General features: G+C 53.8%; 1 protein-coding gene across 2 annotated transcripts; it reads right to left on the bottom strand.

Moving 5' to 3' along the window:
• Positions 1 to 10,841: 10,841 nt before the first annotated feature.
• Wnt11 (Wnt family member 11) lies at positions 10,842 to 27,304 on the bottom strand. 2 transcript variants are annotated; one of them, XM_051149001.1, is made up of 5 exons: positions 26,906 to 27,304; positions 19,275 to 19,510; positions 17,370 to 17,647; positions 14,682 to 14,974; positions 10,855 to 12,093 (listed from the first exon to the last, which is right to left on the bottom strand). In XM_051149001.1, the coding sequence occupies exons 1-5, from the start codon at positions 26,986 to 26,988 to the stop codon at positions 11,919 to 11,921; spliced, it is 1,065 nt and encodes a 354-aa protein (XP_051004958.1). In that variant the 5' UTR covers positions 26,989 to 27,304; the 3' UTR covers positions 10,855 to 11,918. The 2 variants fall into 2 exon arrangements, with proteins under 2 accessions (XP_051004959.1, XP_051004958.1); XM_051149002.1 differs by lacking the exon at positions 26,906 to 27,304 and having other exon boundaries at positions 10,842 to 12,093; positions 17,534 to 17,647; positions 19,275 to 19,422.
• Between the last annotated feature and the right edge of the window lie 282 nt (positions 27,305 to 27,586).

The following is a 27,586-nucleotide window of genomic DNA, read 5'->3' as shown; positions in this document are numbered from 1 at the left end:
GGTGGTGAGACGGGTGCTAGGGGGCCCGTATGTGGAGCCAATGAAGCTTGGAGAGACCCAGACTCTTGCTAGCCTTCGTGAGTTTGGATGTGTTTTCCCATCTGTCCACACAAATACTTCTAGGCCTCAAGAGCATTGCAGAGAGAGAGAGAGAGAGGGAGAGGTGACTAGAGGCAAGGTAACAAGGCTTGCGTTTAACTGAGACTCCAGAGGGCCACTCCACTCTAGTTGCTACATGTAGAGAGCCACAGAAATGCCACACCTAGCAGGACTACTGAGGACCCTTACGGCATTCCCTGGCAGCCTTTAGCTAACATGGAAAGAACAGGAGCTCTGCCCTACTCCCAGCAGCCCAGCCCCCACTTTGTGGAAAAGCTATCTAGTGGTCACATGCCCTCCTACAGAGCTGGGTCAGCCTCTGCACCCCAGAGACCCTGCGAAGCTTCTAGACCCTCTCCCTTACAGGTAGGTTGGGAGCATCCTGGCTCAGGCCACAAGGGTGGGGTAGGAAGCTCAGCTGCCCCCAACATTGTGTGATCCCCCCCACCCCAGAATCCCTGTCTGTTCCAAGTTCCACTTCTCATCTGGAAATGGAAGAGGGGTGACTGAGGGGCTGACAAGCCGCTGGCTCACGGTGTGGCCACCTTGAGGGGCTGTGGGAACTTCAGGAAACCTTTGGCTGCCCTCACCTCCCTTGGGATCTCTATGTATGGCTTCTTCCAAGCATTGATTAACAGCTGGGTCACACCTGTCCTGCAGATTTCGGCTCCCTGCTATCCCACTGGATCCTGTGTGTGTGTGTGTGTGTGTGTGTGTGTGTGTGTGTGTGTGTGTGTGTGTGTGTATGTATGTGCGCACGTGCGTGCGTGCACTGGAAAGCATTATGTGGAGCTGAGGAAAAGGCTAGCTCTTCTAGGCTCACAGAGGACCCTGGGAAGTCCTTATTCCATATGTACCTTGATTTTCCTGGGTCCTGAGCAGGGCACCTCAGGGTAAGCTCTGTAGTTGAAGACCTCTAGGTTGTGGCTGTAGCAAGATGTCCCCTGCTCTCTATGTGGGCTGCTTAGCAAGCCTGCTTTAGGCACAGGCTGACTTCTGGCATGAAGTGGGATCCATCTAAGGGAAAGGGCAGGAGGAAGGTTTGCTGAGGCAAAGGAACTGAGGTCAAGGTAGGGCTGGGGGTGGAGGGTGGGCATAATCTGGCATCCAGGGTCTAGTTAGGGCATGGCAGCAACTGTGGCTTCCGGGGAGTCAGCACACAGCAATTCCCTGTGTCCCTGTGGGGAGGTGGGGAAGTAGGAGCTGGGGGAACCAGCCAAGGGCCCCCAGTGTGGGGCCAAGGACAAGCTCTTCTTGGGGTGGGCTCTCCACTCTGCTTACTGACTGACTCAGCTGGACGGCTGGGCTGCAGGAGAGGGTCTGGGAACAATTTGATAATTAGACAAAAGGTCTTGACAAGCAGCTTCCATGGAGTCTATTAGGAACCGAGGAGAGGTCTGTGGTGAGGGCCCCTCAGCTGCCTGAAGAGCACAGTAGGGTGCCCCAGTGGGAGGGACACAAGAGGCTTCAGGAGAGGGGTGGCTCCAGAATGAGCCTTGTGGAGCAATTATTCCATGATAACCTTGCTGTGGTCACAGGGTAAAAGGAACTGAGCTTGGAGGGATGGGAGGTTAGTTCAAGATGCTGGCTCCCAGCCAGCCTGCACCCCCAGAAGCCATAAGTTTCCTGCTCTGACCCCACGTTGCCCACCACCACCACCACCATATGGTGCAACTACATTCTGGGACCAGGGACCTTGCCATGAAGTAGGTGCAAGCAGGGCCTGCGGACATTCTAGGGCACTGGATAGGGGGTCCCGAGCTGGGCAGAAGGGTCACCCTTAGGAGCAGTCTCCCAATGGTGGGGTACAGAGACTGGGAGGACTTTAAGTGACCAGGCCACCCTGAGATGGACCTCCCATCCCACCTGAACTCTGTAAATGACAGGAGCTCCATGAACCCCAAGGGATCCTTTATCCTGGAATGCCCCTAAAACCTTCTCTGAACAGCCCCCAGCCACTTTGGAGGCTATTTCTGTCCCCTCATGATCTAGACTGAGGAGTAGCTGGGCCCAAGGGATCGTCCCCGGAGAGCCCCTGCCTCTAGGCTTCACTCTTGGGCTAATCAGAGCCATGGCACAGCTGCGCCAAGTGCACCAAGAGGCACTTGGGCCACTCTGAAGCCTCCACACTTCCTCACACAGCCCAGGGCTTACCAGGGCTTCTGGTAGCACTGAGCCATTCTAGTCTTCATCTGCCAGGCCCTCCCACCTGGGGAGGGAGCTGTCTCCCTTTCTCCTGAGTCCCCCATCCAGTCCGGGGGGGGGGGGGGGGGAACATGCCTCCCCTGGTATTCTGGGCTCTGCATTTGGAGCCCAGGGTTAGGCAGCCAGTGTCTAGAGCCAAGGACCACAAGCTCAGTGGAGCACAGGGGACTGGAAATGGCTCACCCATGGAGGTGATGCGCTCTATGCCTCTGCCCTCCTTGTCCAGTGTCAAAGTGATTTATGGGCAGATGGTGTGAGAGGAGGCTAAAGAAAATACTCTTAGGGAAAGTGCCCTCCTCCTGGGTGCTAACTTGCCACAAGGCCAGGGGGAGAAAAGGCCTCCCCCTGGGTGACCTTGGCTGGATCCTTTCCCTCTTTGGGTTTCTGCAGCCTTCGAAATGGGCCTGAGCACTGAGATGCCAGATGCCCAGCTCAGAGCCGGCACAGAGCAGGCTGCACTCTGCCCTCACTACGAAATGCTCAGTGGTTCCCGCCATCCCTCAATATGACCCTACTCCTCTCAGAGTTCATCTGTAGCCCACTCATGGCGCTCCAGTCCCTCAGATGGCATCTCGCTGCCTTGGTTCCCTGTCAGCCACCATGAACACAGGGCTCCGAAACTCTATAGGAACCCTTATCCAAATGCCACTTCCGATGGAAGTAAGTTCTCATCGGAAGGCTCCTTCATCTTCTGCCAGTGTTCCTGGCCACTGCACGCTGCTTCACCAAGCCTTCCTGGCCACCTGTTAAGGCATACACACTGCGAGCTTTCCAGGTTTGTTGCCTGTCAGTCTCCCACGTCAGAGAGAGGGTCCTGGGGGCGATGAGAGGGCTTGCTTTGTTTGCCAGGAAGCTTCAGAGCGGTGCCCAGACAAAGAGAAAGAGGGAAGCTGTGGGGCAGCCTGGAGCCCGGGGCACTCAGCCTGGGGGTGACACCCAGATGAGGGTTAGAATTAGCCAGGTGAAGGGCAGCCAGGAGCAGCCAGGAGCATGCCTGGGAGAGGAAAAGGTAGATAGGGCTAGCACAGTTGCAGGAACTGGAAAATGATGACTTGAGGACAATTATCAACACAGCCACTAGAGTATCAACACAGAGACTAGCAGGAGTGTGTTGGCTTGAGGTTTTTTTTTGTTATTATTTATTTTTGAGATAGGGTCTCATGTAGCCCAGGCTGGTTTCACAGGTTCTGTGTAGCCAAGGATAGCCTCCTGCCTCTACTACCTCCCAGGTGTGTGTACCATGTCTGGTTTGAGAATAGTATAAAAGAGCGACCTATAAGGAAACCACAATACAGACTCTTTGAAGTGAGTGGGAACTTGTCGATCAAGGTGAGCTTCGTAATGACTGTGGTTAGGTCTGACCTTCCTGTGCCTGCAGTTAAGGTACACTGCCTTGTGGGACCAGGAAAGCACGCCAGTTCTTGGGGAAAGAGTTTTTCTCTGATGCTAAATCCTAAGATTGAGTTATTCCGTGGTTTCTTGGTTTCTCAGGCAGAGGGGAAATGAATGAAGCAAGGAGCTGACTGGTGTGTGTCCTTTGCGCTGTCACCCTGGGGAAGTCACACTGGCCCTTGGAGCAGTAGTTTCCAACAGAGAACGAACTCTAGTGTCCGGCTTGCAGAGCTTTGGGGGTACCTCAGAATATGGTGGTCTCACATAGTTGTGTCCCTGTATATCTGTGCTGGTTATTATTATTTGGGGGAAAGAAATATTCACGAGAAACACAAGGAATTACAGAGGGTGGCACCCTAACAGTATGTGATTGGGCCCTGAGATACAGCACAGGGCATTGGACCTGGATCTCTGTGCTTTGACCCTTGGCACAGGGCCTGGTCAGCATCACGAGGCTGGGACCTGAGCTCCACTCTTCCCAGCATTGACTACATTTTTGGGCTGCCCATTTCCTAGTGTTCTCACACAGAGCAGGATAGAGGAAGTCCTTTCTCTCTGAGGCCACTATGGAAGGTGTTGAGGTTGATGACATCTGGCCCTGCTCTGCCACCACAGAGGCTTCGCCTCTAACCCACAGGAGATCCTAAGGAAGCTATTACCCTCAAGTTTTGTTTCCTTATCTGTAGAATGGGGTTGGGAGCAGAAGGGCTGGGCAGACCTCCTTTGGCTCTCTCCACTGACTCTGTCCCCATGGGGGGTATGGACACTTGTTCCCCAGCTCACCTTCAGTGAGTGACACTAGCTAGACACATTTTCCCTCTCCCCAATAATAAAAACCAAGACACCATGTGTTAAGGGCTGTTGCAGGGGGCTGTCCTCCAGCCCCTGAGGAACAGGGAGTCATAAGACCAATGGGTGGAGCCTTCTGAAGAGTCTAGGGCTCAGATCATGGCTCCATGGCACCACGCCATCACTCAAGGCTTTGTCTCTCTCTACCTGGTCACCTAACCCCCTTGACTTCTTTCCTCAACTCAGAGGCAGGCTGTGGGGCGCAGGGTGTGACTTTCCTCATCTTATACATAAAAGAACTGTGTCACAAAAAGTGGCACAGGTCATCCAGGGGTGATACGGTGGGGCCAAGCCTGAACCTCTGCAGCAGGAATGCTGTGACGGCCTCATGGGGTTGACTGATAAGCCATAAGCACGTGCAGTGCCTAGGACACAGAAGGTGTTCTGAAAGAGGTAATTATGGGGCGTGGTCACTGTGGGGACCCAGGCTCAAGCGAATGTAACTCTGTATTAGGTACTAAGATCCCCAGGTATTAGGTGCTAAGATTTGGAAAGTTTTTGTTTGTTTTGTTTGAGATAGGGTTTCTCTGTGTAGTCCTGGCTGTCCTGGAACTTGCTCTATAGACCAGGCTGGCCTTGAACTCACAGAGATCTGCCTGCCTCTGCCTCCCAAGTACTGGGATTAAAGGTGTGCACCCCCACCACCTAGCCTTTGTTTGTTTTGTTTTTGAGACAGGGTTTCTCTATATAGCCCTGGGTGTCCTGGAACTTGCTCTGTAGACCAGGCTAGCCTTGAACTTGGAGACCCTCCTGCCTCTGCCTCCCAAGTGCTGGGATTAAAGGTGTGTGCAGCACATCTGGCAGAAAGTTTTTTTTTTAGGTAGGGAGTTGGGTTTTTGTTGTTGTTAATTTGTTATTAGATATGTGTATACGTGTACACTTATGTAGATGTGCACACATGATGCATGTATGTATGCTGACATACCCCAGCACATGTGTGGAGGTCAGAGAACAACTTTTGTCGATTGGCTCTCTTCTTTCACCCTTATATGAACTCTAAAAGCCAAAAGTCAAGCTGAAGTTGCCAGCCATGCACAGTAAGGATGTTTACCTGCAGGAATATCTCATTGGCCTTGGTTTTGGCTTTCTGAGATAAGAAATTTCTACATAGGCCAGGCTACCCTCAAACTCAATCTTCTTCCCTCCACTTCCTGAATTCTGGGATTACAGGCCTATGTCACCATGCCTGGCTGTGAGTATAATTCCTATAGAACCTTCCAGTCACGTATCCTTTGGGAGCTTCTCTGAGAGACACATGTCCTGCTTCAAGTGGCCAGGCCGCAGATACTGAGTCCCAGAGGAGAAGGTGTTGGACCCAGCCTCTGGTTCCATTTTAGTCCCTCCGTGGCCCTGGTCCCCAGAGGGATCTGAGGAACACTTCAGAGCCCACACTGAGCCGGGGTGTAGGAGACTGAAGCTTGGAGACTAGGTAGCAAGACTTGGACAGGTTGAAGTCCCCCTGCTGGAGACCAAGACCAGAGGGCTTCTGGTGGAGATGGAGGCTAGGGTCTATAATTCCTCCAGAGGTGGGTGGGGTCCGGAGTCTCCAAACACCAAGTAGCAGCATCGGGGGAGACGATGCTCAGCCACAGTCTGGACAAGAACTCCAGCCTCTGCCCTGCTATGGGCCTCAGCACCATTGCTTCTGTTCTCCTCCAGTCTGGAGTCAGTGGTTCTGGGGGACTACAGCTGGCAAGATGGCATCCTCGGAGTCCAATTTGTCAGTGTTCACAGCCTAAGGAATACAGGGGCCTCCGAGGTATGTATTAGGGGAGACCCTCATAGAGACTTGAGGCATGGTGGGAGTGGAGTCTGGGCTCAAGACTCGTAAGTTCAAGACTCGTAAGGGGCAGAGACTTCACCTCAACCCAATCCGTGAGTGAGTGGCAGCTGTCCCAGAGAGCAGGGCCTCCATGGAATCCCATAGAGCAAAGCCCCAGAGCCTTTGTCCTGAAGAGACCTTGCCTCCCATCTCTTTCACAGGTAACCCCCAGTCCACTGTAGCCTGCTCCTTGTCCTTCTGCGGCGGTGACGTGGGCTTTGTTGTGGGGCAGCCATGCTGATCTCCTTTTAGGTAAGTTCTGGGGTTGGTGGGATTGGGGTCTGCATAAGGCGGATGCCTGCTCTGGAACAGATGAATGGCTGGAGCTGAGAGAGGAGAATGCTCCGGGACGGGACAGGAGCTGAGAGAGTAGGCAGTGAGGCTGGCACAAGCAGAGAGGAACCGTGTGCTCCTGGTGGAGAGTGGCAAAGGGGGATGGCTTGGGGTTTTCCAAAGCATAGACAAGCTAGGACCAATGTCCTTGAGCTCTGGGCAGTTTCCAAGAAGAGGCCCAGAGTCGAGGAAACTCGGCTGTGAATCTAGAGCTGGAAGGAACCTTCCAGTTCGTTGCCCCCGGTGCCTCCCAGACTGCCTCCTGCTGTCAGCCCCCTTGAGCCTCAGCACACTTTTATGGAGGCAAAGGCAGTAGGAACAGAAAATAAACACTAGGGGATTTTTAACTTCTTCAGTGACCTTCCCCAGGAGCACTGGAGTGCAGGGCCTTCAAGTTCCTAGGCCCCAACAGCTTCAGGGGCTGTGGGCAAGCTTTTTTCTCCTGCTCCTCTTCTCTCAGTAACCCCCAACACCTCAGCCCTGAGGCCTGTGCAGGTGAGGCAACCCAGTGACTGACAAACAGAAGGTCTCCAGCATAAGCAGCGGATACTGATTTGGTCATGTGAGCAAGGGGACCTGTCAGCCATCTCCACAGATAGGTGGTGGTGGCCTTGTGGACAGTCAGGACACAGTCCTGACAGTAAAGCCACAGACATCCCAAATGGCTCAGTCCTGGATTTTTCTTTCCCTCCTGTGTGACACCGGACCCCACTCAGCAGATGCTGCTCTCACCCCTGCGAAGCCCACGTGGAGAACATGCTTTAGAAATCGGAGCCAGACAGCCTGGTGTTTGAATCGTGACTCTGCCACTGGTATGCCATGACCTTAAACCACATTTTTTTTTCCTTTTATGAGCCTGCTTCCTCATTAATAAAACAGGGATGGTGGGCCCTATGCCACGGAATAGTTATGGAAGACAACGACTGCAGAAAGCCAGAGAGGGCCAGAGGTTGCCTGGAACCATACCACAAGAGAGTAAGCAAGATCCTGGGTGATGCCAGACCTCTTTGTATACCATGTGGCCTCTCCTGGGTCTGGATTCCCATCTGGGGCCTGGTCTGGTATGTGGCAGAACACAGCAGAGATGTTTGGGGCTGGGCTGGGCCCCACATGGTGGTTCCTCTGGCCTGAGCCACCTCTCTCCAGGGCTCTTATCTGTCTCTTCTCTCCTTTCCCACAAACTAATCTTTCTTTCTCTTGGAAAGTTCCTGTTTCCTCCCTGCCGCCTTGTCTCTCCCCAGGCCTATCTCCTGAGACTCCAGGCAGCCTCCCACACAGGTCTAAGATTTTCAGCACAGAAGGCTCAAAGTCTAGGATGGCCACCCCTGGCTCAGGATGGTACAGATGGAAATCCTGCTGTGGCCAAAATTCTGAAGCCAATTCTTCTGGGCCATCCGGTGCTTGACCGTAAGTTTTGCTCCAAAACTCCTAGGGGCAGAGACCCTGACTCTAACTCACTGAACACAGTGAATTCCTGGGCTTCTGGAGCTCCCAGAAATCTGTGCAGCGCAGTAAAGCTCTGTGCTATGCTGAGTAGATCCAGCGGGATTCAACTTGCAGCCTGGGTAACGGGCCCTCCAAGATCCTGTGATCCCCTCTCCTCTTGATTACCCAGCCCCGAGTCAGCCAGGAAACCCAGGGCTTCATTACAGGTCTAAGGACTTGTTAGTAGTAGGCACACAGACCCACTGAGTCAGGAGCCAGCAAGCTGTCCTGCTCTGAGCTGCCATTCTGTTGAAAGCTAGCCATGATTTGGGGGTAAGTCACCTGTCTTTTGGGAACCCCAGACGGTGACAACACTCATCTCTGAGGAGGCCGCTTTGAAGATAACCTGGGATAAGGCGGACTGGAACACAGCCGAGACGGCGTGAACAGTTCTGCTTATCAAAATAGAGCTACTTTTCACCATTGTGGCCTGCATTCTCCATTTTCTTGTCCCAAGTAAGGTTCAAAAGACAGCCCTAATCCAACACTTCTGAGGAGTTTCTCCCAAATTCAACACTTCTAAGGAGCCTTTTGTACTCAGGCCCAGTACTCGATTGGGTTCATGAGCTAGTCTCAGCTCAGGAAGTCTCAGAGAGCTTGGGATGGGGACAAATCTGGACACAACACAAGCTTAGACAACACCCTGGCTCAGCAGGACACTAGAAGGAGAGCACCAAGATTGTGGGAATCCCAGAGAGGCCCAGCCGGGCTGACGGTGGTCAAAGAAGTCTCTCGGGAGAAGGGAGCCGTGTGTCTGGGCCTCAGAGGAGACCTTTGACTGAGTGGGTCCCAGGCGTGTGGGTCGCCATTGCTGCTTGAAAGGCTCAAGGGCGGTGAGGAGCCAAGAGGAAGGAGGCATCCAAAGGGGCATTTTAAGAGTGCCAATTTTGGGCCTCTGTGAGAATCAACAAATGTCTAAACTAGGCATCTCAGCAGGCAGGGTTCATAGCCAGAGCAGAAGGGTGGTGAGTTATGGAGGAACTGTGGCAGGAGGGTCTCTATGGCTGGGAACAGACCCGAGTGCTGAGCCAAATGACTGAAGGCTAGTTCCGTGAGGCCTGTGACTAAGGAGGCAACACACTTAACAGACAACCAAGGAAAAATATAGAGACACTGGACACCCAGGAAGGGTCCCACTCTACCCCCAGTCCCTTTTAGCAGCGGCCAAAGGACGGCCCCTCCCATCTGGGGCTTCCTCATCTGAGAAACAGCCTCCAGAGGAGACCTGAAGATTTAGCCTAAGGTTCTTCCCAGCTTGTGGTTTCCGAGACTCCGCCACTCCCACAGCACAAGCTTGCAGGCAGAGCTTGCAGGCCCTGCTATCTCCCACCCTGACCTGCCGGGTTTCCATCCTCTCCTTCCTGCCCCCCCCCCCCCGCAGTCCCTGTCCCTCTCTATGAAACCCTGCCCAGACTCTGGGGCCTTGCTCATAGGGCTTCAGTAGGGAGCCATCCCTTAGCTGCTAAGTGTGGGAGCCACAGACCTAAACCTTCTGGAACATTCTTTTATATCCTTGGTCTTGGGTAGACCTCCCCCACCCACCCCCCACAGTACAAGACATGGGTGCTCAACAATTGCTTCTGTCTTGGGGGGCCTTGCTCCCTCATTTTCAAGAAATAATGTTACTACCTATTTGCCTGCTAGTTGCTGTTGAGTTGAGCAAGTTCAAGAAACCTAGGGAAGTTTGCAGACTGGGTGCTATGCCAGGGGCAAGGCTGTTGTCATGAAGAACACTGTTGATGGTGCCTCTCAAGCTGTCCTTACAAGCATGCCCAGCTGACTGGAATTGAGCACTTCCCCGGAGGAGTGACAAGCACCATGCAAGAAGAAAACCGACAAGCCATCAAAGATGAAGCCCTTTGTGAGAGTTTATAACTACAATCACCTCGTGCCCACAAGGTGCTCTGTGGCTATCCCCCTTGGATAAAACTATTGTCAACAAGAAGACTTTAGAGACCCAGCTCTGAAATATAAGGCCAGGAGGGAGGCCAAGGTCAAGTTTGAAAAGCCACAGAAGACAGGGCAAGAACAGGTGGTTCTTCTTGAAGAAAGCTCTGGCTTTAGGCATATTTTTGTTTCCATTGTTAAAAACTTTTAAAATGAAAGAAAGTTAAGAGCTGGGCATGGTGGCGCGTGCCTTTAATCCTAGCACTCAGAGGCAGAGGCAGGTGGATCGCTTTGAGTTCGAGTTCAAGACCAGCCTGGTCTACAAAGTGAGTCCAGGACGACAGCCAAAGCCACACAGAGAAACCCTGTCTTGAAAAACCAAAAAGAAGGAAAGTTAAAGCTCAAAGAGCAATGGCCACGCCCATACCCCAAGCTCTTGCCTCCTCTGTCCCTGCCTCTTTCGCCCCCTCTTTACTCTCTGCTTCCAGCCTATAGGCAGACGTCACAGATAGACCCAGGTCCTCCTGGCTTTGCTACGCTCCCTCTTCAGCTGTAATGGCAAAAGGTGCATTCTGCCCCCCCCCCCCAGAACTGGAGGCCCTAACATCTGCTCATTTCTACATGGGAGTCCAACCTGCACCTCAGTCTACACCACTGTCCAAACCAGAGCCCCGCCATCTCCCCAACTACACTTACAGCTGGCCACCCAGCCCTCCCCTCCTGCACCAAACCCAAACAGTTCTTCCTGGCCCTCCTGGACCCACACCCGAAATGAAAAAGAGAAGAGGTCCCGTGGGTTCCTGGGCCTTAGCACATCATCTGCCACAAGCCTGCTCCAGGCCTGAGCTGCGACCTGGGTCGTTCCCAACTTCAAACCGTAGTCACTGCCAGCCCAGCTTCCCAGATAGGACAATAGTACGGGTAGTCCCACCATCTGGGGTCTCACTGAACTTAGGGCTACCTCCTTAAGGTCTCAGCCTCCTGGGGTAGTTTTTCTTGCAGCCAGCTTAATGGGTCTGAAAGCATGGCCAATGGCTGTGCTGTGGTATTAAGAATGTCCCTGAGGAATAAAGACACTGCCAACTGGGTTTATGTTTCAAGACGTCTGTCCTCACCCTTGACCAACAGATCACATACAGGGAAACAGGCCAGGACCAGGTCGGGGGACCGGGTAGGGTTAGGACATCAATGGAAGCCGCCTTGCCTGGAAATTGGAGAATCCTCCTGCCAGCCCAGGATTTGCTGGGTTCACTTGAGGAGGCCAGAGATTTGTGGGTAGGCTGGGGGCTTTCTCCGCATTTATTTCACACAGTTGTTTAAAATATAATCATTATATATATTTTATATATAATATATATAAAGAGGAATTGAAGTGAGCCACCCCAAAGAAAAAGCTATATTTTATAAATATTTCTGTAGCTCCCACATCCCAAAGGAAGGGGGAAGAAAAATAAACATTTACAACCCAAGTTAGTGGTTCCATGTGGTGGGCACAGGGTCCCAAAGAACATTCCAGAAGGCTGGTCTTTCTGGCCTTGAAAGGTCAAATACACACAGTCGTATCCATCCCTGCCCTGGCTTCTTGGAGCAGCCTGGAAGGCAACATGTGGGCACTCAGGGCCCCAGGCTGCCAGGTTATTTTTAATCCTATCAGTTTCCTTTGATGCCCCGGCCCTCCCAGGGCGACCAGACCTCCTGTTCCTGGTGGCTTCCAAGTGGAGTCACAGCACAAGCCGCCTCCCACGCCTGGCATCTGGGATCTGCAGGGAAGTTCACCAGGGTCTCCAGGCCCTTCAGTGAGTCCTCAGAGGAGCAGTACCCTTCCACAGGGGCAGAGCACACGGGCTCACTTGCAGACATAGCGCTCCACGGTGCGCTCACACCTGCGGCACGTGACATAGCAGCACCAGTGGTACTTGCAGTGGCATCGCTCCACCACTCGGTCCATGTAGGGATTGTAGCCGCGCCCACAGCACATGAGGTCACAGCTGTCACTGCCATTGGAGGTCTTGTTGCACTGCCTGGGGGTGGGAACAAGAGGTCAGTGAGTGCCCATCACCTCCTGTACCTGCCTCTCTTGCCAAGCAGCCTGAAGCCTCGCCATTGTGGCTGGCACAGAAGGGGGCCTCCAAGAAGGGGGCTCAATCTTTGGGGGAAACTGAGGCTTTCTTTTCTCCTAAATTCCCTGTCTCCAATGAGCTGGGCTGGAACTGTTAGGGCTATTTTATTTCCTGAGTTGTTCGGTTTCCTTTTTTTTTTTTTTGCTTCTAAATCCCAGAAGAACCCTCAAACCAGTGTCTCGTGTGTCGTGTGTGTGTGTGTGTGTGTGTGTGTGTGTGTGTGTGTGTGTGTGTGTGTGTGTGTGTGTACTGTATGTGTGCTACCTGTCCATGTGCATATCTGTGTGCATGCATTTATATGAAGGCAGGGGTCCACATTGAATGTAATACTCCATCTCTTTTGTTTGTTTGTTTGTTTTTGTTTTTGCTTTTTGAGACAGGGTTTCTCTGTGTAGCCTTGGCTCTCCTGGACTCACTTTGTAGACCAGGCTGGCCTTGAACTCACAGCGATCCGCCTGCCTCTGCCTCCCTGAGTGCTGGGATTAAAGGTGTGCGCCACCATGCCTGGCATCTTACTCTATCTCTTCCACCCAATCTATGTATCTATTTATTGAGAAAGAGTCTCACACTGAACCTAGAGCTTGGGGATCCACTTAGCAAGATTGGCCAGTGACTTTTGGGGACCCTTCCTATCTCTGCCTCCATGTCACTGTTAGGGTTACAGATTTAGAATCTGAATTCTGATCCTCATGCTCTCAAAGCAGGTATGTTAGCAACTGACCCCTGACTCCAGTCCCTGCCTTCCTAGTTAGCCCTTAATTATGCTGTAATGGATGTGAGCGTCATTTTAACAATGAAAAATCCCAGAATACATCTGAAACACTAAAACAACCCAGGAGGCAAGATGGGCCTGGGCACTTTGTCGGCTGAGTGCTGCCCTGCAGGTGTCCAAGGGAGAATGCCTTCTTTCCAGAGGCATTCCTGTGCCCTTCGACTTGGGAAGCAGATGCAGTGCAGGGCAGCCGTGCAGAGCAACCATGCAGAGCAGCAGTGCGGGGCAGCCGTGCAAAGGGCAGTTGCTCTCACTGGAATCAGTGACCAGCAAAAGTTCTCTTTCTCAACACTGACACTGAAACCACTCACTGCTCATCCCCTCCCCTAAGCTAAGGCAGGAGGTAAGGAGCTGGGGAGGTCTCCCTGCTGCCATGGCTCTGCCTAGTAAAGAGGCAGCTGTTCAGGTGGACTGTCCTCCAACAGGGCCAGGGCCGAAGAGGGACTGTGTCTGGAGGCTACAGCTGGGGACAGTGCTGAGGAGCCAGACAGGAGGCAGACCCATAGCCTGTGGTCAGTCTTCCACTGACTCCAAGCCATCGTCCTCTCACTCCTCCAGGGCCCTGGGCCCAGCCCCTCGGTTAGAGAACTGTCTCTCCCGCTCAGCTGCTCGCACTCACCCTGCTGCTTCAAACCAGACTCGCGTTCCTTCCTGTCTCCTTTGCCTGACCCATTCCATCTCCACTCTGCCGACCCCCTCAATCTGGCCTCCAGATGGGCGCCTGGGCCTCTTCCTCACAGAGCCCCTGGCCTGTGGGGACGGAGGCCCAAACCAGCCCTCCCCTCCCTCAGGCAGGACCGTGGGCTGCGGAGGAAGCAGATGCTGGCCGGGCCCCAACTATGTGCCAGACACGTTCCCAGACACCCGCTTTCTGCTCCATATTTCCCTAACCTTGTGCACACCAGCTTGGTGGAATGCTATTAGGGGCTCCTTAATAAAACAATGCCCTGGCCGTGTACCTCTGGGAAACCCTGTTTAATCAAATCCTTAGCAGAGGTCTCCTCGGGCCTTAGGGATGGCCAGAGTGTTTCCTAGGTGCATCTGATCATAGCCCTTTCTTCCCTAGGTTTTTTTTATGAACCCGTCTTTGGGAATGCAGCCCGACCTGGCACACAGTAGGTCTGCAGGGAACCACTGTCATGAGCTCCTTCCTTGTCTTCCCTGTCACCCTCCCCAGAGCCAGGGTCAGGCCAGCTGTGGGCTCCCCCGCCACACTGGGCTCCCCCCCTCCAGGCCCAACCCAGGTAGTTCCCAAGTGGGCATGGGAAGATCTAGAGCCTAAGGGAGGGCTGGCACTTCTCAGGGGACAAAGAAGTATCCTCTCTATGGAAGCTCATCTGCTCTGTTTTAGGTATTTCCTGGGATGCTTTAGATTGGATGCTGCCTCCACTTCTCCTTGTGCCTCTCAATTCCTCCTTTGTCCAATGAGCAGGGGTGGGCATTTATCCTTCACCTGTTCGTGACATTCACTGAGCCTCCAGTCCATGTTAGGCAGCCCTTCCTATTTCCCGTCTTCCTATACTGCCACCATTATTTCCCATCTAGAAAGAAGGTGCAGCCATCCATCAGCCTCTAATCCCCAGAGTCGCTTTAGTCCCCCTGGAACCTCCGCCCTCCATTGGGCAAGAACTCCACTCTCCAAATGCCAGCTGCGTCACCACTGTGCCTGGCCTAGCCCTGAGTGCAGCATTATTTGTGTGGGTGGCATGGCACTTACCTGTCTTGGGTCCCGTGGGATCCCACCTTTTCATTCTTCATACAGAAGTCAGGGGAACTCTGTAGATACACTAGTTCTGAGTCCTTCACAGGCCGGATATCCAGGTCCTTGGGCACCAAGTGCTTGCGGGTGCCCATAGGCCGGTGTACCACTTTCGTGGCCGACAGGTAGCGGGTCTTGAGGTCAGCAGCCACATCCCGGAGCTCTTGTAGCCCCTTCCAACAGGTGCGGATAGAGCAGGAGCCAGACACCCCATGGCACTTACACTTCGTTTCCAGGGAGGCGCGTAGAGCCTGTGGGACGGGCAGGATGTCGGCGGGGTGGCCAGAACCCCTCCCTGGCCTGTCAGGGCCTGGCCCCCTACTCTGTGGTGGCTGGGTGATCTTGGGGCTCATGTCCCACTGGAGCCTCAAGGGATGGAGCACTTGGCTTTAAAGCTAGGAGGGGTTGGGGGGGGGGTGTCATACCTCCACTCCAGAGCAGCTAAGAGGGGCAGGCAGGAAGGGAGTGGTCTTTGTGGGGGATAACAGGTGCCACGTCTCAGATACTCTGGACATCCAAGAGACTCACTCTTAACCCCTCTCCTAAAGAGGAAGGCTCAAAGAGGTGACACCTAGGTTTGCAATTACAAAATTGTAGGGCTGGGATTTGAGCCCGTGTCTGACAGTGATGCCTAAAGCTGGGGCCTTCAATTGCCCTATGCCTTCTCCCTCGCACAGAACCAGGACTCACTAGAGGCTGGCCAGAAGAGCAGCAAGAAAATCAAGAGCAAGAAGGAAGGCAGCTGGGGTAAACAGGATGAAGACAGGGTGAGGAGGTGGGGGCACCTCCTTCTGGACCCACCCACAGGCTTCGGGGTGACCTTCCGTTACCATTCAGGGCCTCTGCTCTGAAGTGCAAAGCTGGCCTGCTGCAGCTACCTGCTCAAGTGTTGTAAGAGTTAAGTGGGCTGTACCAAAGGGGTGTGTGACTTATAACAGTTTAAGTCAATATTGGCTCTGAACATGCAGTTTAAATCAGAGTTGTGGGGGGAAACTGGAAAGCCTTTGGCCAGGCCCTTAGGTAGGACCCAGCTCTGTTCTGAGAAATGATTCTTCCTACAGTCTTCCGGGGCCTCAGTTTCCTGTTGATGTCAGAGGGGCAGAGGTCAAACACCTTCTAAAAGCCCTTTTATTCAGCTCTTCAAACCCTCTTCTGCCTACAGGACACTTCTCTGTCCTTTATCATTCAAGGGTCATAGGTCACCTGGACTCACACCCCATATCACCTGGATGGAGAATCTGAGGCTTTGGTTAGCATGTCATTGCCCTACTAGGCACCCAGGGACAGGGCCCTGAGGCTCAGTTCAGGAGTCAGGTTAGGGAAGGGGTGGGTACTCCAGGGCAGGTGCTAAACTGGGGAGTCCTCACACAGTCCCAGACTACTGAGGATCAGCATTCGCCTTTCGCAGGTAGCCCCCAAGAACAGGCCTGGTGAAAGCCGAGTGTCCTCTTGCACAGCACTGGAGTTCAGGAGGAACGTACCATGGAGGCTGGGGTTGCCATAGAGTGGCAGTGGGGCTGGGTAAAGAGCTCTTTGGCTTCCTACAATGGGGCAAGGCCCAGGGCCTGGAGACAGGAACCCTAAATCCCTGAAATAGTTCTGTAATCCATCCATAGTGTAATTTGGCCTCAGTTTTCCCGGACTGTCCAAGGATGGCCTGGACATTCAAGTGTCCTGACATGAGGGACACCAGTGACAGGTGAAGACTTGTGAGTTCCATAGATTCAGCCTCCTCAGGCCACATGTTTCTGGCTGGGCCACCTAGGCCTAAATTGTGTGAGAGATGCCTTCTGCTGCTGCATAGGACACTTTGCCCTATTGTGGAAAAAGGGGACAATAGAACCTTCTGGAGACTGATCTGGGGCCCTAGGAGGGAAAGACTCAAGCACTAAGCACCTGGTCACACTATGGATTACTGTGAAGCTCATTTTTCATTAAAAAAAAAAAAAAAAAAAAAAAAAAAAAAGATTAAGGGGCTGGATTGTTCAACAAGTCAGGACAGTTACCCGCTGAGCCTGACCATCTGAGTTGCTGCCCTAGCACCCAGTGGGAAGGAGAGATCCAGCCCCCCAAGTTGTACTGTCACCTAACACACACACACACACACACACACACACACACACACACACACACACACACACAAATACATGTAGAAGCTTAATTGATTCTTTCACTCCCACACTCACTCAGCCTTTTGTGCAGCAAGCAGGAAACAGGGAGACATAGGGTAGCAGATGCTGGGGATCCCTTTCCCCGTTACAAAGAGGTGATTTGGTGTAAAGCCTGTGGTCCAGCCCCCTCCCTGTCCTGGAGGAAGGAAGGCTAAGGAACTTGCAGGAATGCCCACCCCAACACCATTTTACACTTGGGAAGAAATGAGGCCAGAGAAGAAGCATGTTGCCACTCAGGAAGTGCAGGGCCAGAGCCAAGGGCAGAGCCCAGAGCTCTGGGCCCCTCATTCCCTCTGTGTGGAGCGCCTGAATCTTGGAGGCTCCCTGGAGAAGGGGCAAGGGAGCCCAAGCTCTAGAGAGGGAAGAGCCGCAGGGCCCCAGTCCACCCCTCTCCCACCCCCTCATGGGACCCACCATGGCCCTTCTCCAGCCAGTGGCCCAGGCACACCCTCTGGGGCAGGTGGGGGGTGGTTACCTGTCTCCCCACTTCACTGTTGTGTAGCCGCATCAGTTTATTGGCTTGGGATCCTGTTTTTTTCACCTTCATAGGAGCATCGGAAAACTTGGCCCCCATGAGGAGCCCGTAGCTGAGGTTGTCTGCACATCCTCCCCAGCGGTTCCCGGGCCCGGGTGGCTCACCTGGGACAGGGCCGCAGGAGCAGCCGGGCAGGTCGCCAGAGGTGCAGGCCCGGGCGATGGTGTGGCTGATGGTGGCGGCCGACAAGGCATACACGAAGGCTGACTCCCGGGTACCTGTGGCAGAGGCGAGGGTCAGCAGGCTGGAGGTCCAGGGGGAGGTCAGACCTAGGCCTGTGGCATCTCACTCTACCCATTTGTGGAGCAACACACAGGGACCCAGCTGTCACCAGAGCCGTGCAGAAGAAAAGATTGCAAGGGCTACCAGCCTGCCACTCCCAGCCCACACCACTCCCTAACACCCCTCACAAACTGTCAGGGCATGCTTAACATAAATAAAGGCTTCAGCTCCCCCACGCGCCCCTCCCCCCGCCCCACCAGCCCTTGTAGGAACTCAGGATTGAGAGCTGATTTAGAAACCTTGTCTTTGCAGAGAGAATCTTATTACTAAGAAGAGGCCATACCGGTCACATGTCCGTATAAGAGGAAATTGGGGATACACAGACACAGATGGAGTGAGAGCACCATATGACACATGGGCTGTGTGATACAGCTATGGGTCAGAGTTCTGCCAGATGCCCACAGCCACCAAGAGCTTCCCAGGACCCTGGGGGACAGCATGGCCTGCCTGACATTCATTCTCAGGCTTGCAGCGTCTAGAACCATGAGACGATTCTATTTTCTGCTGGCTGGTTTTTTTGTTTTTTGTTTGTTTGTTTGTTTGTCTTAAACAGGGTCTTGCTATGCTCCCCCAGGCTGCCCTGGAACTATTTTACAGTCTCTCAGTACTGGAATTGCAGGCAGTCTATTTTGTTTTTTGTTTTTTTGTTTTTATTTCTCAAAACAGGGTTTCTCTATGTAGTCCTGGCTGTCCTGGATTCACTTTGTATACCAGGCTGGCCTCGAACTCACAGAGATCCTCTTGCCTCTGCCTCCTGAGTGCTGGGATTAAAGGTGTACACCACCACTCTGGCTGCTACTCATGAAGCCAGTCAGTATTCAAGACAAAAACACTTGACAGAAGCCCCAGGGAATGAGCATAGACCCAGTGAGCTCTGTTCCAGGCTGTCCTGGCCCCACCCAGAATCCTGGCCCTATCTCTTAACTAGCAGTTACCACCCCCCCATAGAGCCTCAGTTTCCTTAACTGCAGAGGCCACCTGGGAAGGCTTGCCTGGCACTCAGACATCTCAGCAAGGAGGAAGAGTTGCCTGTCATCTCCGAGACCCAGCAAGGTGCTTGTGTCAGGTCCCCCACACCCTCCTCCTGGAAGCCTGCTTCAAAGCTACCTACTGCCCCTGACTACTTTATGTGTCAAAGCAGTCCTGCCAACTAGGTTTGCGTAGGTCCACCTGCCTGTCCAGGGGTGAGCTATACAGCAGTCTCATTATATTGATGTAGATTTCAGTACAGCAGGCAGCCAGACATCTTGGTGGCCTCTATAGCAATACCTTTCTTTCATCCGTGTATTATAGCACACGTGTGTCCTGAAGTGCTGTTCGGGCCAATGTATGTGCTGATATATTCACTCACTAATATTTATTCATGCCCCAGTTCGTGCCTGAAACCCGTATCTATGAATGACTCACCCGCTCAAGCGTCCACCCAGCCATAGCTTATCCATCTGTGTAACCATCCATCTATTCACTCATCCGTCCACCCATGAATCCATGCACCTATCCAAACACACACAGCTTCCGCCTGGGTCCTCCCACCACAGCAGTGCAGTGCCCCACAGCCCCTACCTCTCTCCAGGTCAAGCAGATAGTTGGGGGCGAGCTCGATGGAGGAGCAGTTCCAGCGCATGTCGGCAAAGGCCCTGCGGCAGGCCTTCATGGCCTCCCGCGCTGCGTGCACGATTGTGCGCATGAGCTCCAGGTTGCTGCGGCAGAGCTGCACCTGCGCAGACACCAGACCCTCCAGCTGTTTGCAGTGTTGCGTCTGGTTCAGTGCCAGGGCTGCTGGAGTCTTGGACAGTGCTCTGCATATCCCGAAAACCACCAATGAGAGAAAGACAGAGTGTGAGGGGCATTTGCTCTGCAGGCCAGCGCCCTCCCCTTCCATAGACTCAGAGTCACTCTTTCGAGTTGCCAGAAAACCAAGGGGGGCAAACGCCCCAGGGCAGAGCAGTGGTTTGCCTGCCCTAGCCCACCCACCTGTGACCTGGGGCATGACATTGTCCCTTTCTGGGTCTTACGCCCTAATTCAAACATGAGATCACATCCCCTATCCTGCCTGAATTGTACAACCATCTTAGGGATGAACACATTTGCAACCTGCAAAGCGCTTCCAGCCACTGCCTTGGTCCTCCTAGTCACGAATTACTACCCCTGTCTCCATTCAGGCAGTGCTGGGAGCTGTGTGCCAGCACCTGGGCTAACTGCTGGAGGTTCGCAATAATTACACGTGCTATTAATTAAGCCTTACACTATTGCATACCATCACCACCATAAGGTCCACACCTGTGCAGAGGGTTGCTCGCCAACAATCGTGGACAATTCAGTTGTAGGGTGACCAAGAATTTAGAAAATCCAATGTCTAATCCAGAGCTTCAACCATCCTGGCCACCTCTGGTCTTCAGGGTCTCAGACTTGCATGCTGCATGTCCCTGGATGGAACTGGGTGCTACTGGGACTTTCCTACCACCATGCCTTTGCTCAAGGTTGTCCTGGTGCCAGGAATGCCTCTCCTTTCTTGTGCCCAAGTGAATAAAGGAACTTCTACTCAACAAAGAAATGGTGAATAAACACCAAGACTGCCCAGCTTCCTCTGGCTATGAGCATGCGTAGACCCTTCCCTCCAGGAGCCCCCTAGCCCAAGGGCTACACAAGCCCATCGGCAGTTAAACAGTAAAGGCCCCAGAGGTTCCAGCTCTGTGGCTGGCCTAGGGAAAGACATGAGCTTGAGACTCTGCTCTGTGACGTAGGCAAATCACCTAAACTCTCTGGGCCTCATCTGCTGCAAAGATCATTTCTACTTCAAAAGACCATGGGTGGTGGCACACACCTTTTAATCCCAGCGCTCGGGAGGCAGAGGCAGGTGGATCTCTGAGTTTGAGGCTGGCCTGGTCCACAGAGTGAGTTACATACAGGACAGCTAGGGCTACAGAGAGAAACTCCGTCTAGAAAAACAAGACAAAAGATGATGGCGAGGCTTAGCTAAGATAATGTGTACTCATGTCAGGCATGGTGACACAGGCCTGTGATTCTGACATGGGAGCCTCCACTCATTGCTGAGGGCATCTTAAAGCCAAACCAGTGAGGAGACCTAGTTTCCCCCACGTGTACTTCTCTTCCTTTTTGAGTAACTAAGAAACTCTGGCAAAGGCCGAATAAAGTAATACTTTGTAAGTTGGCCTCTTCCTGCCTCTCTGCCCTGCTCCGTTCACCATCTAAGCCCCCACCCCCACAGAAACCTAATACAGGCCCAAGAAGCAGACCCTGAGGGCAGAAAAGGCCTGGCCGAACATTTGTGCTTAGGTTGCCTTAACTAGCCTAAGGCCAAAGGTGAGTGTCCTAAGCCACATCCCTTCCTGCTTCCCTGGCCTATACCAGCCCCAGTCCATAGAGAGGGAACACGCAGGGTGTGTCTCCCAGATGGCTTCCGGTCTTTTTGGCCTATGAATCCTGCCTGTGTGAGCTCAGAATATAGAGAAATGGCCCCAGTGTGGATCCCCCTCTCTTCAGGATGTCATAGCTGTTCTCTGGCAGCCGAGGAGTCCAGCTTTCTCAACATGGCCAGCAAGGCTTGCCAGCCTCCTTACAAGCTGTCAGTGCCTGGGTGGGTATGAACCTGGTCACTTGCTGTTTCTCCCCTGCCTGGTTAAAGGGCAAGGTTTACATGGGCCAGAGGCAGCTAACCCATGCAAGCAACATGTCTGGCTTCTTGGCTTTACCCTGGGCGCTCAGCAAAAAGCAGGTGCTAGCCAAGAAGAGGGGTACTGATGGAGCCCTTCCTGCTGAGCAACAGTGCAGGCAGCTCCTGAGGGCTGGAGCTACTCTCAGGCCCAGCACCCAGTGCTCCCCAGTACCTAGGGCTCACTGGTGGGGGGAACCTGGGGGTACTCTGCTTCCCTAGGTGTCTCCTCACTTCTCTCTGAAGTCCCCAAGCATTTGCCTCTCCTGCCTAGGCCAAAGGGATTCTATGCAGAAAGGTACCTCCCATGGGGCTATCTGAGCAGGATACTTGAAGCTCCTGCCAGGCACCTACAAGTATGGCAGGCAGAGTGCAGCCAGACTCCTGTCCGGGACAGAGAGACATGGCCATCCATGGGACCTTCAGGAGCAGCTGGCACAGCAATAGGCCTGCCCCACCCCCAAGCACGGCAAGGGCCTCCCAGGCATCCGCTGATTAGCAGTAATGACCTGGGTAAGTGAACCCCCTTGGGGAGGCAATCAGGACCAAGGCAGAGATGAGGGGTGGGGGTGGGGGGTGGGGGTGGGGCCACCGTGGACAGCTCACGAGCTGGCCTGCTCCAGAATACCTCTAATTGGAAACATTTCAGTTTATCTGGGAGTGGGGAAGTGGGGGAGAGGATGCAGGAGAGGACAAGAGGGAACAGAGAGTTCATTGGGGGAATCTATGCCATGGGTTTGGAGGGACTTTCATTTAGGTGTTGGTGTTCTCCTGGTTCAAGTTCTGCTGGCTGAGCTACTCACTCACCATGTGACCCTGCGCAAATACTGCCCAGTACCCAGCCTCAGTTTCCCAGGTTACAGTTTTCCACGCCCATAGTTCTGTGCATGAGGCCATTTTCCAGTGATATAGCTAAGAAGGCCCCTTCTCAAACTCCTCGCCAAGGCACAGACTTCCGTCCATCCCCTATCTGCTGATCCTGTCACCATGCCCGTTGGTCCTCCCACCATAAGGTCCTGAAGGGTCACTGCCTCTCCCTCCTCATACTGTGGGGCTTCTTCCCTGGCTAGACAATCACTGAGGGGTCTTCCTGGGTTGCCAGTAGCCCTGTGTCCAGGCAGTTCTGCAGTGCATGACTTCGGTAAGGGCCACCTTCCAGAAAGACTTTCTTCGTGGCCCTGCCCTTTACTGCCTTGGGTGCCCTGAGCCAAGGTCTCTTGCAGTCATTCTGCAGTCTGGTTCTCACAATGCTAAGTGAAACCAGACTATTTGTTTAGGTTTATCTTGGGCAGAGCTGGACTCCAAAGACCATAGAAGCACACCCAGAGCTGGCCTGGCAATGGGTTGTGCCAGACATAAAAAACTTCACTCCTGGGGCTGGAGTGATGGCTCAGTGGTTAAGAGCACTCACTGTCTGCTCTTCCAGAGGTCCAGAGTTCAATTCCCAGCAACCACATGGTGGCTCACAACCATCTATAATGTGATCTAACGTACACTGTATACATAATAAATAAATTAAAAAAAAAAAAAACTTCACTCTTAAAAGTAACAGGCCCTGGTCATGGATATGGCCTACTTCGGGGTTTTCAAAGCTTCCCCGGGGAAAGTGGTCCTTTGGTTATGGTTCTGTGGACCCTGCTGACCCCAGGAAGGTGGGAGAGCCTATTTTGGATGCTATGGATCCCACCTACCCACCAGACTTTGGACTGTCCTTGGCCACATCTCAGACTGTTTGTTACCCATGAAACAGGAAAAAATGGAGCCTACTAGGCCAACCAGGCAAAGCCAGTCCCTCTCTGTGCTTCTATCTGCTCATAGAGATGGCCTTGGGGAGCTTTTCCCTTGGTGACAAGTTGGAACTCCTCAGTGATGTCCTGGGTCAGGATAACTGGCAGCCCCAAGGAGAAGCCCTAGGGAACAGGGACCCTCAGCTTCTTCCCAGGAACTTGTCTTAGGATCTTAGCACCACAAGGAACAAGGCCAGCTCCTTCCCTGCACGGCACAGATGAGACCCTTGAAGTGAATAGAGAGCTGGAAGCCTATGCTATAGACCAACCCTGCCTAGCAGGCCCTGCCCAGACTTCAGAGGCCCTTGTGTGGCTCCACACTCAAAGGGTCATTCTTAAAGAGGGCCCTAAGTGGATGCCTTGTTCACACACCTACTAGCCAAGAGTAGAAAGGAGAGTCCCTGTACTGACAACCCCATTGGAAGGGAGAGCAGGACTTGCCCACTCTATGTGCAGCCAATTAGAGGCAGAGCCCAAGCTAGAAGCCGGGCGCCCCCCTTCCCCCCCCCCCGACTCCAGACCCCAGGCCAGGACTCCTTCCAGCCCATGTCAGAGGTGTAGAGAAGCTGACATCTTGCCCAAGGTCTGCCTGGCAGAAGGTGGCCACTCGAGCTAAACACGGATTCCTAAGCTGGCACTCTTTCTGCCCCACTTCACAGCAGCTGCGGCCCTTCTAGAGCCTCTTAAGGCTCTTCCTAGAGAGGCCCCGCCCTGCTGAGTGGCAGGCTCAGTGCCAGCTGCTCTAAGAGGCTAACCTCTAAGGACTCCCTAGCTAGCCAGGGGTCTTGCCCATCAGAGGGGGCAAGAGGTTCACATCTGCCCCTGCTGCCCCCAGCCCCCATCATAATTTCCCCCTACCTCTGGCCTTTCTGGCCTTGGAGGTAATGCTCAGGACTCTCAGTGGACCTCTAGGCAGTCAGGTGCTGACCCTGCTCCCCAACCCCCCACCCCACCTGTTTAGGTTGTCTGTCCCAGAAGCCCACTGGGTGGGCACCTCAGGCCTCTAAGCCACATCTGGTTTCAGTTCTTGTGGCAAATGTCCCTTTCATCTCCAGGACACTTCCCAAGCCCACGCACATGGCTGGTCCCCAGGGCTGGCCCTGATGAGTCCCCATGCCCACAGCACAACCATCCTGGGACCTTTTTCTTCTTCTTCTTCTTCTTCTTCTTCTTCTTCTTCTTCTTCTTCTTCTTCTTCTTCTTCTTCTTCTTCTTCTTTTAATACAGTGCGCATTAGATCACATTCTAGATGGTTGTGAGCCACTATGTGGTTGCTGGGAGTTGAACTCAGGACCTCTGGAAGAGTAGTCAGTGCTCTTAACCACTGAACCATCTCTCCAGCCCCTGGGACTTTCTTCTATCAGCAGCCCAACTCCTCACTGGCTACAAAGCTGATAAAGATCCTCCCAGGTCTTCCTTGTGCAGAGGGGCTTAGGGAAGCAGCCGGCACAGTACAGGTTGGGAGACTGAAAAGAAGTCACTTGGATATGGAAAACAGTGCTCAGCACACAGCAAGGGTGCACCTGTGTGCACAAGAGCCTATGGCCACCCCTACTATTGCCCTCATGGGCAGGGGATTAAACCCGGGGCCTCTCACATGCTAGAATGTATTCCCAACCCTTGTTGCATTATTATTAATATATATATATATATATATATATATATATATATATATATATATATTTTAGTTTTAAGGTTGAGTCTCACTAAGCTGCTCAGGCTGGCTTTGAACACACCTGTTCGCACTGAGCTTTGCGGTCCTCCTGCCTCAGCCTCTTCTGTAGCTGAGATTACTGACCTGTGCCACCAAGCACTGGCTCTACTGTTCCTTAGGCTCCACATTTCCCATGTCCCCCTCTACCTTCCAGCTACAACAATAGCTCAACCATTATCAGGGCCCCTTGAGGCCCCTTGCTTGGGTTCTGATCTTAGAGCCACAGCGAACCAGCACGTGGCCCCGGACCAGTACGTGACCCAGTGGCAGTTCCTCACCCTCTCTGTGCCTTAGCTTAGTGATGGAACAAGGGGTGTTAACAGATCAGATAGAGGCCCACAGCTCTCCCAGCTGTAACAGGACACCCGCCTGCAAGGCTCTAAGGCCCCTGCTCCCCGCAAGAGCAGACTGGGGGTGCTCCCACCCCCATACTTCTGTTTGAGCTTTTCCTCCTGACTGCAACACCTGCTTCACAGTCCCTCTCTGCCTGTCAAGTCCTGGGGTGGGGGTGTCTTGAAGGCAGTCACTGAGCTGTGACCATTTGTGTAGTGGTTTAGACTATGGGGTGGAGCTCAGCTCCCTAATTCCCCACCCCACCGCCACCCCCACCCCAGCACCTGCCAGCTTGGGGCTGAGTGAGTCACACTCATCCTAGAACCTCAGGATTCCCTATGCAGGGCAGGTAAAGAGGGACAGGAGCAGTGAGTGTCCCCAGGACTCTTTGGGGACACCCCCAAACAAGTCACCCAAGCCTGATTCCCAGCCGGGATGGTCCTTGCACCTCTCCTCAAACCCCTTCTGCTGGTCCGCGGAGCAGCGGTGCTGGGTGAAGGGGGCTTTTCACGCGCTGATTTGTGCCCTGACTGATGCAAGAATGAGGGCAAGGCAAGAGGGCAGCAGTGGGAGGAGGTGGGAGAAGCCCAGCCCAGGCCAGGCCAGGCCACCTTTCTTGTAAACCAGCAGCACAAGAAGATGGGGTTTCCCTCTTGAATTAATAACTCAGCAGCAGAAAGGGCTGGACCAATGGCCTCCAGGCTGTTTTCCAGAGGCCCAGGTTGTTACCATAATCCTCCCTTCCAGCTAATCCATGGACCCTCTTCAGTGCCCATAACCTACCCCTCATTTTATCTGCAGGCTCCCTACCCAAGGACTGACATACATCCTGTTCTAGACTCTCCGGCTCTGGCACTGTCCTCAGAGTCTCCTCCACACCAGGTACCTGCCAAACTCCCTACTTCTGCAGCTCCAAGTGGCAAGCCCTGGACAATCTCCGTAACTCACACGGGTGACCCAACCAGGCTGCCCTCCTCCGAGCCCCCCCCCCCCAGCTCCCACCCCAACAGCGCTTGGAAAGTTATTTACAGCCGAGGCTTATCTCTTCCCCAGCCCAGGGGCAGCTCCTTCAGGAAGAAGCTGTTTTTTTCCCCTCACCCGACTCCTTCCACACTGCCTACACAGGAGGAACTAGCACCGCGTGAGGAAACCAGGGGGAAATTGCCCCCAGCGACCAATTATCCTCCCAGGACACCCTGCACGTGTGCACGCAGCCTCTGGCAGTTCAGGAGCGCTCTAGGGAGCCTCCTATCTGATCCCTGTGAGCCAGTACTGACTATTCTCCCTGAAGACCAAACACACCGAGGCCCCAGGAGGTAGGTAGTGCTTGAGTGACACTTCCCCCAACGTCGCCCAGGTGGAGGGGAACAAAATTGTCTTTGTAGATCTTTGGGAGGCTGAGTTGCCCCTTGTGTCCTGCACTGAGCAGACCCTCTCTGAGTTGTGTCTCTTGGAGAGCATGTTTCCGCAGTCTCTCACTGGCCTTGGTGAGAAAATCCCCTCACCCACTTCGCAAACCCGCGGAGGGTAAGAACAGCATTCATTTCACAGAGGAGATCGCCGACGTAAGAGTAACTGGCCCACAACGTCCAAGCCAACTTGGCCCCGCAGATTGTAGTGTGCTCACTCAAGCTCTCCAGCCGCTTGCCCGCATGGCCTATAGGAGTGTAAACGGAGTCCTACTTACAGCCACTTGATGCCATAGCACACACCGGTGTGGAGCGCCAGGGCGAAGAGCAGAGCCTCGCAGACCTGCGGACGCGCCCTCATCCTCGCGCGCGCCCGGCGCTCCGGGAGATCGCACCCTGTAGGAGCCGCGCTGAAGTCCGCCGCCTGCAGGACACCGCTGCCGGTCCTGCGCACGCCGCCTGCAGTCAAGGAGAGCAGGGCGGCGGGTTAAGGCGGCGCGCAGGCTGGGAGGCGTTTTATTCAAATTACAAAGGAGGGGTCGGGCCGGAGAAGCTGGGAGAAGCAAGCGTCCGCTCCCTCCCGTACCGCCGGAGACCCGCCGGCGTCAGGCTCGGATTAGGTGAGACCCGAGCGCGGCCCAAGGCCTGTCGCCCAGGGCAGATCAGGGCTGGACCGCCCAGGAAGGATTCGAGGTGCTGGGAGGGGGGGGGGCAGCAGAGCCTGAAGAGGACCGCAAGGCACGGCGTCGAGACACCAGCCCAACTAGCGAAAGGACAAACTGATAAAGCGAACCGCAAGGAAAGGAACAGGGTCCTGTTCGGAGGCAGCTGACCCCGGAAAGGATTTGGGTGTCTATTCCCATACACAATATTGATTACTAGTTATTGCAGCTTTAATTATTCTACGGTCCATCCCTCTGCAAACGGGGCGACCAGAGTTCCCCTTATACAGGGAACAG

The sequence above is a fragment of the Acomys russatus genome, chromosome 7 (assembly GCF_903995435.1).
Source record: "Acomys russatus chromosome 7, mAcoRus1.1, whole genome shotgun sequence".
NCBI lineage: Eukaryota > Metazoa > Chordata > Mammalia > Rodentia > Muridae > Acomys > Acomys russatus.
Note: the sequence above shows the minus strand (reverse complement) of the source record. Positions and strands in the feature narration are given on the sequence as shown.

What these genes read in the sequence shown, in the direction of transcription:
- Wnt11 (XM_051149001.1), bottom strand. Translation starts at nt 26,988, where the DNA reads ATGAGGGCGCGTCCGCAGGTCTGCGAGGCTCTGCTCTTCGCCCTGGCG. An exon ending in TGCTATGGCATCAAGTGGCT is followed by an intron (nt 19,511 to 26,905) that starts GTAAGTAGGACT and finishes CGGGATATGCAG; the next exon opens with AGCACTGTCCAAGACTCCAG. An exon ending in ACAGTGAAGTGGGGAGACAG is followed by an intron (nt 14,975 to 17,369) that starts GTAACCACCCCC and finishes CCCGTCCCACAG; the next exon opens with GCTCTACGCGCCTCCCTGGA.